This window comes from Megalobrama amblycephala, linkage group LG7, assembly GCF_018812025.1.
Source record: "Megalobrama amblycephala isolate DHTTF-2021 linkage group LG7, ASM1881202v1, whole genome shotgun sequence".
NCBI lineage: Eukaryota > Metazoa > Chordata > Actinopteri > Cypriniformes > Xenocyprididae > Megalobrama > Megalobrama amblycephala.
The window spans coordinates 4,014,550-4,027,132 of record NC_063050.1 but is presented as its reverse complement, the minus strand read 5'-3'; the positions used below and the strand labels follow the sequence as shown (position 1 = coordinate 4,027,132).

The following is a 12,583-nucleotide window of genomic DNA, read 5'->3' as shown; positions in this document are numbered from 1 at the left end:
AATCTGGTTAGTAATATGTGAAGCTGATAATGCTGTTTCTGGAGTTGTTTAATCAGATCTTCAGAGATTTAACATTTTTTATCTTCAGTTGATTTAATCTAAGGCTGTGACTGAAGTCAGTTGTAGTTCTTGTTTCTTTTTTCTTCAGCGATTCTGCTTGTTAACAGCAGGTGTTTATCATTATTGCTCAAACATCACTTAATAATCACTTAATTAATTACTATTTCATTAACTTTAACTCTGCTTCAGTGTTATTTTAACACTATTTAGAGAGGGACCGAATGTACTCTGAGCAGAGTTGATTTAACTCTGGGGATTTTGCTGTGTACCATTAGATTTGTGTGACAGGTGCCCACTATGTAGATCTTCACACAAGGGCTGATCCATTGATTTTAATTAAATATACAGCTTATCAAACTTGAGTGAATACAGCTGTCCACATTATAATTAGCAAAGCAAAGCCTATAACAGGTCAAATTGAAACTACTGCGGGACAGTTTGGCACTTAAGCACAAATTTACAGATAGAGTTACACTTATTGCAAATAAATGCCATTAAGAATTCAGACAGTGCGATGACTTGGTTTCTAAAACAGTCTCTACTGTAGTTTAACATGTTTTAAATTGCAAAACATTAACTAAAAAATAATACATTTTCTTCTAGATCCTCCACAGTACACATTTGCAGGGGTGAGCCCATGTTGTGAGATAGTGGCGGGAGATTCAGTGACTCTGAGCTGCAGCAGTGATTCAAACCCCCCTGCAGAAATCAGCTGGTTTAAAGGAGGAACGTTTGTAGGATCTGGAAGAAACTTCAACATCTCAAAGATCAGCTCTGATGACAGTGGAGAATACAAGTGCAGATCCATCAATGAACATGGAGAGAAATACTCTGATGCTGTGACTTTAAAAATCATGTGTGAGTTTATTATAAAACACATAACACACTGTAGAACATTCCAGTATGTCTGTTATGATTTCACTAAATATTAGTAGTACAAAAATGGCTCATGATCTTTGCCACAATAAGTTTGGTAATAATTTTTAGACCCTCCCATGAATGTTTCAGTGTACATTGGTCAGTCCAGGGTGTGTTTCCCAAAAACACTGTTAGCCAACTCACAAGGTCCATCATTATCAGCATAGTTCAATGAGTTATTTTCACTCATTTCCCAAAGTCATATTGAATGTTGAAATGTCAATTAAACTGAAAACATCGAGAGAGCATCATAAATTGATATTGATTTCCCTAAAATGTTTGTCCTCAGATGCATGTCTGTATTTATAGCAAAAAATCTAGCATTAATCCAATCTCAAACTGATTCAGTAAAAGAAGTTATTACTCCACCACCTGCATGACATTATTCACCAATGTCTTTGAACAACAAATTTGCGACAATATGATTTCGGGAAACAGTCGTGACTAGCTAGTTGATTCTTCAACGATTTGGGTGGGAGATTCAGTGACTCTGAGCTGCAGCAGTGATTCAAACCCACCTGCAGATATTAGTTGGTTTAAAGAGGATATAACCTTCAAGCACTGACCCCAGCTGGATTTGGAGATTCAGTGCACTACAGAGTGGACGCTTCTACTGTCAGGTTCACAGTAAATATGGATCTCAGAGATCAGATGGTGTAATTGTGACTGTTAATGTTAGCACAGCTCATAAACTTAAAAAAGGGATAGTTCACTCATGAATGAAAATTCGGTCATCATTTACTCACCCCCAGGTTGTTGACAGGATTTTGGGTGAATTATCCCTTTAAATTACTCATTCTAAAGTGAAGTAAATTAATCTTTTCTGATGTTACACTTTTTGTCTCAGCTGTAGGATGTTTGGTGATATTATACATATCCATTGGAGTGGGTTGTGGAGCTGTTGTCATCACCACGATGGTGCTGATTTGGTAAGATGTTTGCAATATACTGTACTGTCTTAACCTCTTTTTCACAAACAACCAGTATTAAATAAAGATTCAGTTTTCAGACTAAATTGATTTCATTTGAAGTTGGGTTCATTGGATTTTTTGGGGGTCAGCTTAGAAAAAAAATGTGACACTAATATATTTTTATTAAATGTACACTAAATATTATCCCATAGTTTAGACAAACTAAACAGGTTTTTGAATAAAATTATGATGACATCACATTAATTGTTTTTAAGGGGAAGCAGGATGAAAAAGAGAAATGACACACTTAAATCTCAGGTAAGAAAAATTAATTTGGTTTTATATAATGTGTGTATATATATATATATATATATATATATATATATATATATATATAATAGTTTACTAATCAGGTAAATGAATTAGTCACACAGACTGAAATCATTAAAGGATTAGTTCACTTTCAAATGAAAATTACCCCAAGCTTTACTCACCCTCAAGCCATCTTAGGTGTATATTTACATTTACATTTATTCATTTTATTCCTTTCTTCTTTCTGATGAGGACAGTCGGAGAAATATTAATAAATATCCTGACACATCCAAGCTTTATAATGGCAGTAATGCGCTACCAAACGAGTATGAGCTGAAGAAAGTGTCTCCTTGTTTGGTAGCGCATTACTGCTATTATAAAGCTTGGGTGTGTCAGGATATTTATTAATATTTCTCCGATTGTCTTTGTCAGAAAATTAGCTTGGGCTAATTTTCATTTGAAAGTGAACTAATTCTTTAATGTATTCCTGACTTTTATCTAGTGGGAATTGAAAGACATAATTTATGATTTTTTTTTCTCTAATCTGTTTTTTTTTTTTAATGGTAAAGATGAATCAGTCCAAACATAATGAAAACAGACGCAAAGCTTGTGATGTTGAGTTAAGTCAACCTGTGTATGAGAATGCAACGGTAAGTGTTTTAACTGAACTTTTCACACTAAATATCAAATGTTTATAGATCAAGCGTATGATACAAAGAATAAAATGTACTGTTTAAGATGAAAGAACTCAGGTTATTTTATACCAAAAAGAAAAAAAAAAGAAGTGTATTACTTATATATTCATTCACTTACTCTCATTATTTATTTGTTCTTTGTTTCTTTGTTTCAGATTACCTTGAAGAGGCCATAATGTTTGGGACACAGAGCAAAACATTTTTTCAGCCTTTATGGACAGTGGAAATAGAAAGTCTTCACATCCCTGTTTAAACAGCAGGTTTTTCTGATGTAAAAATTAAAACAAAAGAAAAAATCATATCAGAAATTTTGCATGTTCAGTGTCAAAATTACAAGCAATCCCACTAAAAACCAGTGACATTTCAGAGGAAAAAATAAAGCTAAAAAAACTTGGAATAAATATCTGCATAAGTGTTCACCCCCCTAAACTTTACTTGGTTGAAGCACCTTTTGATGTTCTTACAGCATTCAGTTTGGATGGGAGTCTGAAGCCATTCTTTTGTTGATTTAGACGTGTGTTTTGAAACATTGTCTTGCTGAAAGGTAAAGTTATCTTCATTTTAGTTTTTTAGCAGACGGCAGAATATTCTGTGCCAAAATCAACTGATAAATGGAGCTATTCATGATTCCATCCACCTTTCATCAATGAAAAACTGTTGAACCTCTTTCTGGCCCATGGCTCTTGTAGTTACCAAGATGATGTCAGTAAAATCTTACAAGAACAGCTGAGATTTATTTGGATTATCTTCAGCTGAAGACAGGACTGTGTACTGTACTTTCCTATGAGCTTCATGATTTTAGTTCATTTTGAACAGAGCCACATACCTAGTTAAAAAAGATTGTGAATACTTGTGTTATTAATGTTTTTATCTTTATCTTCTGAAACTTTGGTTCCCTTTCAGTCGGTCACTTTGACGTTACGTCAGAGACTGACGAAATGGGGTCTCGCCCGAGAGCCCAATCACCTTCGAGTGTTAACAAAACGAGCCAATGATACGAGAAGTATCTTGGTCTGCGGAATTTGCATGCGCAAGCTCCGCCCCACACTGTGGGTATATAAGGAGCAGCGCGCTTCGGAGCCGAGCGCATCGTGCCTTCACCGGAGTGTTTACAGCGAGTCTCTGCAGTACTGATGTGACGGCGCATCTCAGCGGATTCCAGTGTTCCTGCCTTTGCCTGTTTCCCCTGAGCGCTTCAGTGCTAAAAGAGTATTTCTAAAAGAGCTTGCGGGTTTCCAGGTCGCGTCTTTTTAAAGATGTTGTACCGCCCTTGTGTTTCTCGGTGCGGTCGGTATATGGCACCTCTTTACGGCCATGATCGCTGTCTCACGTGCTTGGGCTTCCAGCACGCTGAAGCAGCGTTCGTGGATGGTTCATGTCCTCATTGTGGGAACATGACCATCAAGATGCTTAGATCTAGACTCGATTACCTTAAACAGTATCGAGTCCCCTCTGCAACACTCCGATCTTTGGCTGGTGGCCAGGGTGATCTGAGGGTTACGGTGTGGAACAACCCGACGAGTCAGCCTCCTCGGGCCACGCCTCCCTCTCAAGCGTCTCAGCCGGTGGAGCTTCCGGATGAGCTTGCTGCCTCCCCTTCTGGGGGACCCAGCGTCTCATTTGGGGCTCCGGAGGACGATCGTATGTCAATCGCTGCATCGCAAGGCGGGTTTGATGAAGACTCGGCTGCGGTGCCTCCCCCTGGGGGAGCAGCATTGTCCAAGTCAGATCCCGAGCTGACGGCCATGCTTGCCCAGGCAGCCGAGAGTATTGGGTTGGAGTGGAATCCTCCACCCCGTCCTGAGCGCTCGAGGCTAGATGATTGGTTCCTAGGGGCTGCACACTCTGGTGAATGCCAGGGTCCCCCTCCGGTTCCTTTCTTCCCGTAAGTGCATGAGGAGGTTACCAGTTCGTGGAGGGCACCTTTAACTGCCCGAAACCGTTCTGGCGCTTCCTCCGCCTTCACTTCCCTTGATGGCGGAGCGGCTAGAGGGTATGCTGGGGTACCCCCTGTTGAGCGCTCGGTTGCGATGCAATTGTGTCCTCCGAGCACCTCTACGTGGCGCGGTGATCCCAAGCTCCCGTCCAAGGCCTGTAAGTTCTCGTCCACGCTTGTGGCCAAGGCTTACAGAGCTGCGGGTCAGGCCGCTTCCGCCTTGCACGCCATGGCCACCTTACAAGTCCATCAGGCTAAGGTGCTCAAGGGCTTGCACGAGGTGGGTGCTGACCAAGCGGTCCTTCAGGAGGCCCGCACGGCCGCCGACCTTGCCCTTCGGGCGACTAAGGTTACGGCGCGTTCGATTGGTCAGGTGATGTCCACCTTTGGCTGAACCTGCCAGACATAAGGGAGTCGGACCGGACTCAGCTCCTAAACTCCCCTGTCTCTCAGGCCGGCCTTTTCGGCGACGCGGTCGAGGTTGTTGCCCAGCAATTCTCGGCCGCTCAGAGACAGTCTGAGGCGATTAGCCATATCCTGCCCCGGCGGCCCGCTGCTGCTCCTACACCGCCGCCGGCTCAGGTGCCTCAGTCTGCTCGTCGCCGAGGTCGCCCTCCCGCGGCTTCCTCCGCTCCCGCTCGGCCACAGCAGCAGCCTCCACCCCGGCCGCAACGAGGAAACAGCCGTGGGAAAGCGACGCAGCCCGTCCCCGCCCCTCCACCTGCCAAGCGTCAGGCTAAGAAGCGGCGGTCCTGAGACGGGCGACCCGGAGTCGGAGACGACAGCTCTTCAGGAGTCGGTAGCAGGGCCGCTCCTTCCCCCACAGGAGGGCCGGGGGAGAACCCTTCCATCTTTGCCGCTGGCACCGCCAGCGGTACCCGTATCCTCACAGAAAGAGCTGTTTCCTCTACCGCCGGGTCCCAAGAGGGCACGGTTGACAGTGTCTGTTTCTCAACACTCTCTTCCCCTCTCCCCTCTTTATTTGCAGAGCCGGTCTGAGAACACCATGCCTTCTCACGGAGCCCCCTCTGTCACTCCACGGACTCAGACGCCACCTCTTTTACGGGACGCTATGCCTCCCATACCAGGGCCGTCTGTTCCGTCTCGCTGCCCCACCAAGGGTGCACCTGTGGTACCTTTGACCCTGCTGGCATGGTTTCTGGGTGCTTGGTTAGAGCTACCCAACCTGTCCCGCTGGCTCATTCGAACAATCAGGCTCGGCTATGCGATTCAGTTCGCTTGGCGTCCCCCCAGGTTTCGGGGGGTCCGCGCTATGATGGTGGGCAAAGATGCCATGATCGAGCCGGTCCCTCCAGCCGAGATGAGGTCAGGGTTTTACAGCCCATACTTCATTGTACCCAAGAAAACAGGTGGGTTACGGCCAATCCTGGACCTTCGGGCTTTGAACCGGGCTCTTCACAGACTCCCGTTCAAGATGTTAACGCCCAAACGCATTTTCGAGTGCGTTCGTCCACTAGATTGGTTTGCAGCGATAGACCTGAAGGACGCGTACTTTCATGTCTATTCTTCCTCGACACAGACCGTTTCTTCAATTTACTTTCAAGGGGCAGGCATTTCAGTACAAGGTCCTCCCCTTCGGGTTGGCCCTGTCTCCCCGCGTCTTCACGAAGGTCGCAGAGGGAGCTCTGGCTCCCCTCAGGGTCCAGGGTGTCCGTATTCTCAACTACCTCGACAACTGGCTGATTCTGGCACAGTCTCAAGAGCGGTTGTGCGAGCACAGGGGTCTAGTGCTCAGACACCTCGCCCGTCTGGGTCTTCAGGTCAACCAGGAGAAGAGCAAACTTTGCCCAGTGCAGAGGATCTCTTTTCTCGGTATGGAAAAAAACTCAGTCGCCATGTACGCGCAGCTTACGAGCGAGCACGCGCAGTCTCTGCTGAATTGCCTGAATCTGTATGTGACGCTTTGGGTGACCATCACCCCAGCTTGCTGCCTAACTCTCTCTCCGTGGCGGGACCTGAGTTTTCTTCAAACGGGAGTCCCCTTAGAACCAGTGTCCAGGCAGCTACCATCACTCTTCCAGGAATGAGAACCCCTGGACATGTCCAGTCGGGTCAGTGCTTTCCTTTCTTCAAGAGGGGCTGGATCGAAGGCTGTCTCCTTCCACCCTTAAGGTCTATGTGGCCGCTATTGCCGCCCATCATGACCTTGTTGAAGGTAGGTCTCTTGGGAAGCACGACCTGGTTGTTAGGTTCCTGAGGGGGGCTAGGAGGCTCTTTCCTCCCTGCCCCTCACAAATCCCCTCTTGGGACCTCTCTTTAGTGTTATCTGCACTTCAGAGGGCTCCCTTTGAACCTTTGTTTTCAGTTGAGCTAAAGTTTCTATCCCTGAAGACTGCGCTCCTGTTGGCTCTGGCTTCTATTAAGAGGGTTGGGGACCTACAGGCGTTCTCGATTGACGAAGCGTGCCTGGAATTCGGGCCGGATGACTCTCACGTTATCTTGAGACCCCGGCTCAGATATGTGCCCAAAGTTCCCCGCCGTTCAGGGATCAGGTGGTGAACTTGCAATTAGGTGGTGAACAGATATTTGTAGAGCTGCGGGCTGGGCGACACCTAACACATTTGCGAGATTTTATAATCTCCGTGTAGAGCCGTTGTCCTCTCGTATACTCGCCCCCTCGGGCCAGTAATTGGACCTGCTCGGTGTCATATGCTTGCTGCGCCATTCCACTCCTTAGACTGGATATGTGCGTTTATTCTCAGTTAGTTCCTGTTCAGAACCCTGAGTCCTCCAGCACTGTTAATGTCTATGCTCGTGTGCTGCCCCTCCGGTCAGTCCCGGCCTTAGACTAGGTGCCTATGCTGTGGTTCCTTCTAGCAACCCCTGTATTCCACTGTTAGTCTCCTTGGAGCATGTGTCTTCCCCAGCAAGCCACTTACTTTCTGATGTGTAATTCCACCCTGCGGGCTGGTTACTTCAGTTACCACCATTCTGGTTCCTCTGTAAGACCTCCTTTAGTAGGCAGCCTGTTAGCATATCCCTCTGGATATGCCACTCAGTGTACTCTGTGTTGTATGATCCTTCTATCGTGCGCTCACGGCAAGGTATCTTACTCACACTGTCGCTGGAAGACAGCTATTGTGGTGTTTTAGTAGGGACCCCATTTCATCAGTTTCTGACGTAACGTCAAAGTGACCGACTGAAAGGGAACATCTAGGTTACGTATGTAACCCTCGTTCCCTGAAGGAGGGAACGGAGATGTTACGTCCCCTTGCCACAATAGCTGTGCCGCTGATTGGCCGGGTCACTTGGCTTGGCTCCTCAGCGAAGACTTGAATGCGTGCTGCTCGTGCTGCTCCTTATCATTGGCTCGTTTTGTTAACACTTGAAGGTGATTGGGCTCTCGGGCGAGACCCCATTTCCTCAGTCTCTGACGTAACGTCTCCGTTCCCTCCTTCAGGGAACGAGGGTTACATACGTAACCTAGACGTTTTCAGTGGCATTGCATAGGTTGTCTTTTTTTTTTTTTTAACATTAAATGTGCAATTTGTCTGTTTCATGTTTTACACCACAAAACCAGTTGTCTTAACCAGAGTGTGGAGACTTTTTATATCCACTGTATCTCTTGTGTGTGCAGCCCTGAAAAGCAACGTGAATTTATATAAAAGTGTGGGAATTTTTCCTTTAAAATTTGTTACATATAGTTTGCTTACTTAGTTTAGACGTTTTAAGATGCATTGTTTAACTGTAAATCTCATTGTTTGTTTTCAGCACAGGAAATAAAGATCTGATATCACAAGTTTACAGTTTTCTGTCATACAACAACATTAAAAGCAACTGAAAATAGAAAACCTTGCTTTTTTTGTTCTCTGGTCATAATAGGCATGAGGAGCAATATTATTATTCTAAAACCACACATTTTAAGGGGATTCCATGGGTTTATATATCTGTCAAAATGTTGTGACAAGATTCGAACTGCTTCCTGAACCAGTTAGGTGGAAGTGAGGGTTCGGACGTCATCAATGATGTCATTGGTCTAAAGCGATATGAAGGCTGAGTCCAAAAACTGGAAAATGCTGCCTTCGGAGGACACATTTCAAGGTAGAAAGGCATCAAGGCACGCCCGAATCTAATGTTAGCTTCACTTCCTGTTTCCTGAGATACCTTCATCTGATCAATTTTTGGAAGGCAGCATAGATCGAATCCTTCACTGTCTTTGATACCCCACAATCCTGTGCTTTCCATTCTTTGACAGTTGAGCTAGAAAAATAAAGATGTCGCCCAAAAGCTGCATTTGATGGTCAGTTTGTGTGTAAATGTACATTTGTGGCTAAAATTTTGCACTTTTGATGTCATTTCTAGCGAGAAATTACTACTGTAGTGATTAAATATTTGTTTATATCGTGTTGTGATACTCATTTTTGTTAATGATGTTATGATGCAACAAGAGTTCCAATGTGTACTGCACAATGTGGGTCAGTTAAGACTGCAGCAGAACAACCACTGAAAGGATTTATTTAATTCTACAGCCTGCAGTTAAGAAAAAAAAAAAAAGATTTACACCAGCCAGCATTATGTTTGAGCATTTATTGGAGGGGGTTCGGCCAGGGATTGTATGGCAAGCCATTTTAGCTTAAATTGTTCCCAATGTTATTCGTCGTAATTGCATTTTTACTTGTAAGAATTCAATTAGAGAGCTCTACAATCCAATTCTTACTAGTAACAATTATAATTAGAGAGCTCTACAAATAAATTTGTACTAGTCATATGTCTCCATTGACTTCCATTCATTTTTAGTTACAGAGCTCTACAACTGAATACAAACTAGTAACAATTTCAATTAGAGAGCTCTATAATTCAATTATTACTAGTAACAAATACAGTTAGTGAGCTCTCTAATTAAATTCTTACTGGTAAAAATGCAGTTGCAGAGCTCTCTAATTGAATTTTTACTAGTAAGAATTGGATTGTAGATCTCTCAAAAAAAAAAAAAAAAGAAACTGTGTCAAGCCGCTGACTTTGTGCTGTCCAAAACATTGTTGGTGGACCGCCAGGTCATTGTTAGCTGGGTTATTTTCCTCTTCCTTGGAACAAATAACAGTTGAATTAGACATAACCATTGAAAGATCTTAAGACTTTCAGGATAATAAGTAACAGTCAGCAGCAGTGGATTTCATACATCACAAACCTTCAAAAAGCATTACATTTTTCAAGACATGAAAAGCATGGAGCTAAAATGGACTCTACTTTTGGGTGAGTAGCCTAGATTGTTTTTCTCTGTTCATGTGTGTAGTGAATATATATTTGAGAGGCGAACTGACACTAAGTGGGGGCCCCAGACATAATGAATCAATGAGGCCCTTCTAAAAGATTTTTTTATATCTTTGTTACCTGTTGAAACACAACAAACAACAAATTTGTTTGTCTTAGTGGTGGAACATAGTGCAGAACAAAAGTGCAGCCATTAAAGGTGCTAAAGAGGATCTTTTCGTCGACTGAGAAACCAAAGACTGTTACTGAGTTTTTGAAATGAGCGCATGCGTAAGAACAACCCCCCTCCTTCGAAGGAACGCCTCCCAAAACTCGTAAACACTCGTATTGGAACACGAGTGTTTACCACCGGCATTCGCTGTGTTGTGTTAGTGGATTCATTTTGTCGGACTCACCGCAGGTAATTCATAATCTGCAGTTGTTACTCCTGTCTCCTGACAAAAACATTGCATGTAGCGCCTGTGGAGTGTGGAAAGTTACTGGAGAGCGCAGCCGCACTCGTCTCTCACAAGGAACGTCATGGCAGTGATTGACAAGCCAGAGGGCCAATCCGTGCACGTCTCTCACAAGGAATGTCACGGCAGTGATTGACAAGCCAGAGGGCCAATCGTTTACGCGATGATCGCGTAAACGATTGGCTGATGTTTTTAAGGCCCTACCTCATGCACAGATGATGTATATTAATATTATTACTTTCAGTGCACCTAATAAATAGTCTTTTATCAGTTAGTAAAGACAGTTTCAAGTAATATTGCAAACATGTATAAAACAAAACATCCTCTTTAGCACCTTTAAGTTGCTCCAACAGAGCATTGTGAATCAAAAAAGTTAAATTACATTGTTCATTAGAAAAAAATTACTCCTATATGTGATCCTGGACCACAAACCTAGTCAGAAGTCACACGGGTATTTGTGTAGATATTGCCAACAATACATTGTATGGATCAAAATTATTGATTTTTTTTTTTTTTTAATGCCAAAAATCATTAGGATATTAAGTAAAGATCATGTTCCATGAGGATATTTTGTAAATTGTCTACCATAAATATATAACAAATTTATCTACACCAGCTGAAGTGGCAGAAGTCGTTGCACTTTGCGGAAAAACTTAGAAACGCGAGACTTTCAGCGGAATAGAAAATTTAGTAAAAGAAAAGAAAAGTGAGTGAAAGTTAGATGGCTTGAATGAGCTGCTTGTCTGTTCTTCTTGTTACTCCATAGTTCATGGTACTCTTGTCTTTGTCTTGGTTCTTTTCTTGCAATATGACAAGTTGTTTGTCACACCTCAGAGGAGTTTTGGCCAATCAGATATCATCCTGTTTCAAAAAGGCTTTTCTCTGCCCCCAATAAAACATAGGTGTTACTTCCCATCTCTGCTTTAGCAGAGTGCCATTTTAACATAATTTCTATTAAATGGAATATGATACATTTTAAACAGATTTCATTCAAGCCAGGATTTAGGAAAGAGGAAAAGAATTAAATCAAGTCCAAATAAGGCATACTTTCAGTCAGTCATTCAAGAGCTAACACATTTACATGAATTGTGGGTCTTCTAAAGCAAAACTGGTTACAGGTAGTACTTGTGGACACAATTTAAGATGTATGCAGTTAAAATATGTTTGATAAGTCCATTTAAAATTGTTTGGAACAATTTTGATGCAGTTTAGAATGGTCTTCGTTGGTTTCTCTGTGAAGTTAGGAAACATAAGGGTCTGCATTGTCTCTCTGTCCTTTTGATCTGGTGATCAAAGACTCTTTATCTTCCTGGTAACCATTTGGTGTTACAAATGGCTGATTTCGTCACTTCTCCCAGGAAACATGGGGTTATAAAAGTAATTGAGCAAGGATTTTCCTGTAGGTGGCTGGAGCTGGAATTCTGATTCTGAATTAGAATTATGTTTTGAAAGGATCATCTGAATGATTCATTTGTCTGGTTCATCCACGGTTCCTACAAAGGTATAATGTTCCTCAAACTTTCTTTCAACTTAATTTTGATCTAAAATTCAACATTGTAGGAACGTTGATTTGTAACGTTCCAAGAACATAAATTGTCCAGTTTCCTTAATGTTAGTAGAATGTTATTTAAAGGTTAGTATGACGTTCCTGAAACATTCTTTCAATCATTCAAACACCTGCTGTGAACAAACACTGAAAGAAAGAGAAATAAGAACACAAACTACAACTTTCTTCAGTCACAGCCTTAGATGAACTGAAGATAAAAGACATTAAATCTCTAAAACATTAAACATTAAATCCACAAACAGCAATACCAGCTTCACTTATTACTAACCAGGGGTGCATTTCCCAAAAGCATCGTTGGTGAACCATGGTTGTTTGAATGATTGAAAGAATGTTTCAGGAACATCATACTAACCTTTAAACTGGACATTTTCATGTTCTTGGAATGTTACAAATCAACGTTCCTACAATGTTGAATTTTAGATCAAAATTAAGTTGAAAGAACGTTTGAGGAACATTATACCTTATAAAAATGTTCCTCTAACGTCAAGAAAACTAGA

At 42.6% G+C, this 12,583-nt stretch overlaps 2 protein-coding genes across 4 annotated transcripts in view; both read left to right on the top strand.

The window, feature by feature from the left end:
• The window catches only part of LOC125271136 (carcinoembryonic antigen-related cell adhesion molecule 6-like), a 34,231-nt gene that overhangs the window by 7,355 nt on the left and 14,293 nt on the right, over nucleotides 1-12,583 (top strand). The window contains exon 1 of one of the 3 annotated variants that reach the window (XM_048195123.1): nucleotides 9,933-10,046. The exons of the other annotated variants lie outside the window; for them this stretch is intronic. Coding sequence (XP_048051080.1) covers nucleotides 10,010-10,046 — 37 coding nt within the window. The 5' untranslated portion in view covers nucleotides 9,933-10,009. Of the gene's footprint in view, nucleotides 1-9,932; nucleotides 10,047-12,583 lie in introns of those variants that run through there. 3 annotated transcript variants of the gene reach the window in all.
• Nucleotides 868-8,625, top strand: LOC125271134. Its single transcript, XM_048195121.1, has 5 exons — nucleotides 868-918; nucleotides 1,826-1,907; nucleotides 2,165-2,207; nucleotides 2,771-2,851; nucleotides 3,052-8,625. Exon 5 carries the CDS (start codon nucleotides 5,839-5,841, stop codon nucleotides 7,048-7,050), a length of 1,212 nt encoding a protein of 403 aa, XP_048051078.1. The 5' UTR covers nucleotides 868-918; nucleotides 1,826-1,907; nucleotides 2,165-2,207; nucleotides 2,771-2,851; nucleotides 3,052-5,838; the 3' UTR covers nucleotides 7,051-8,625.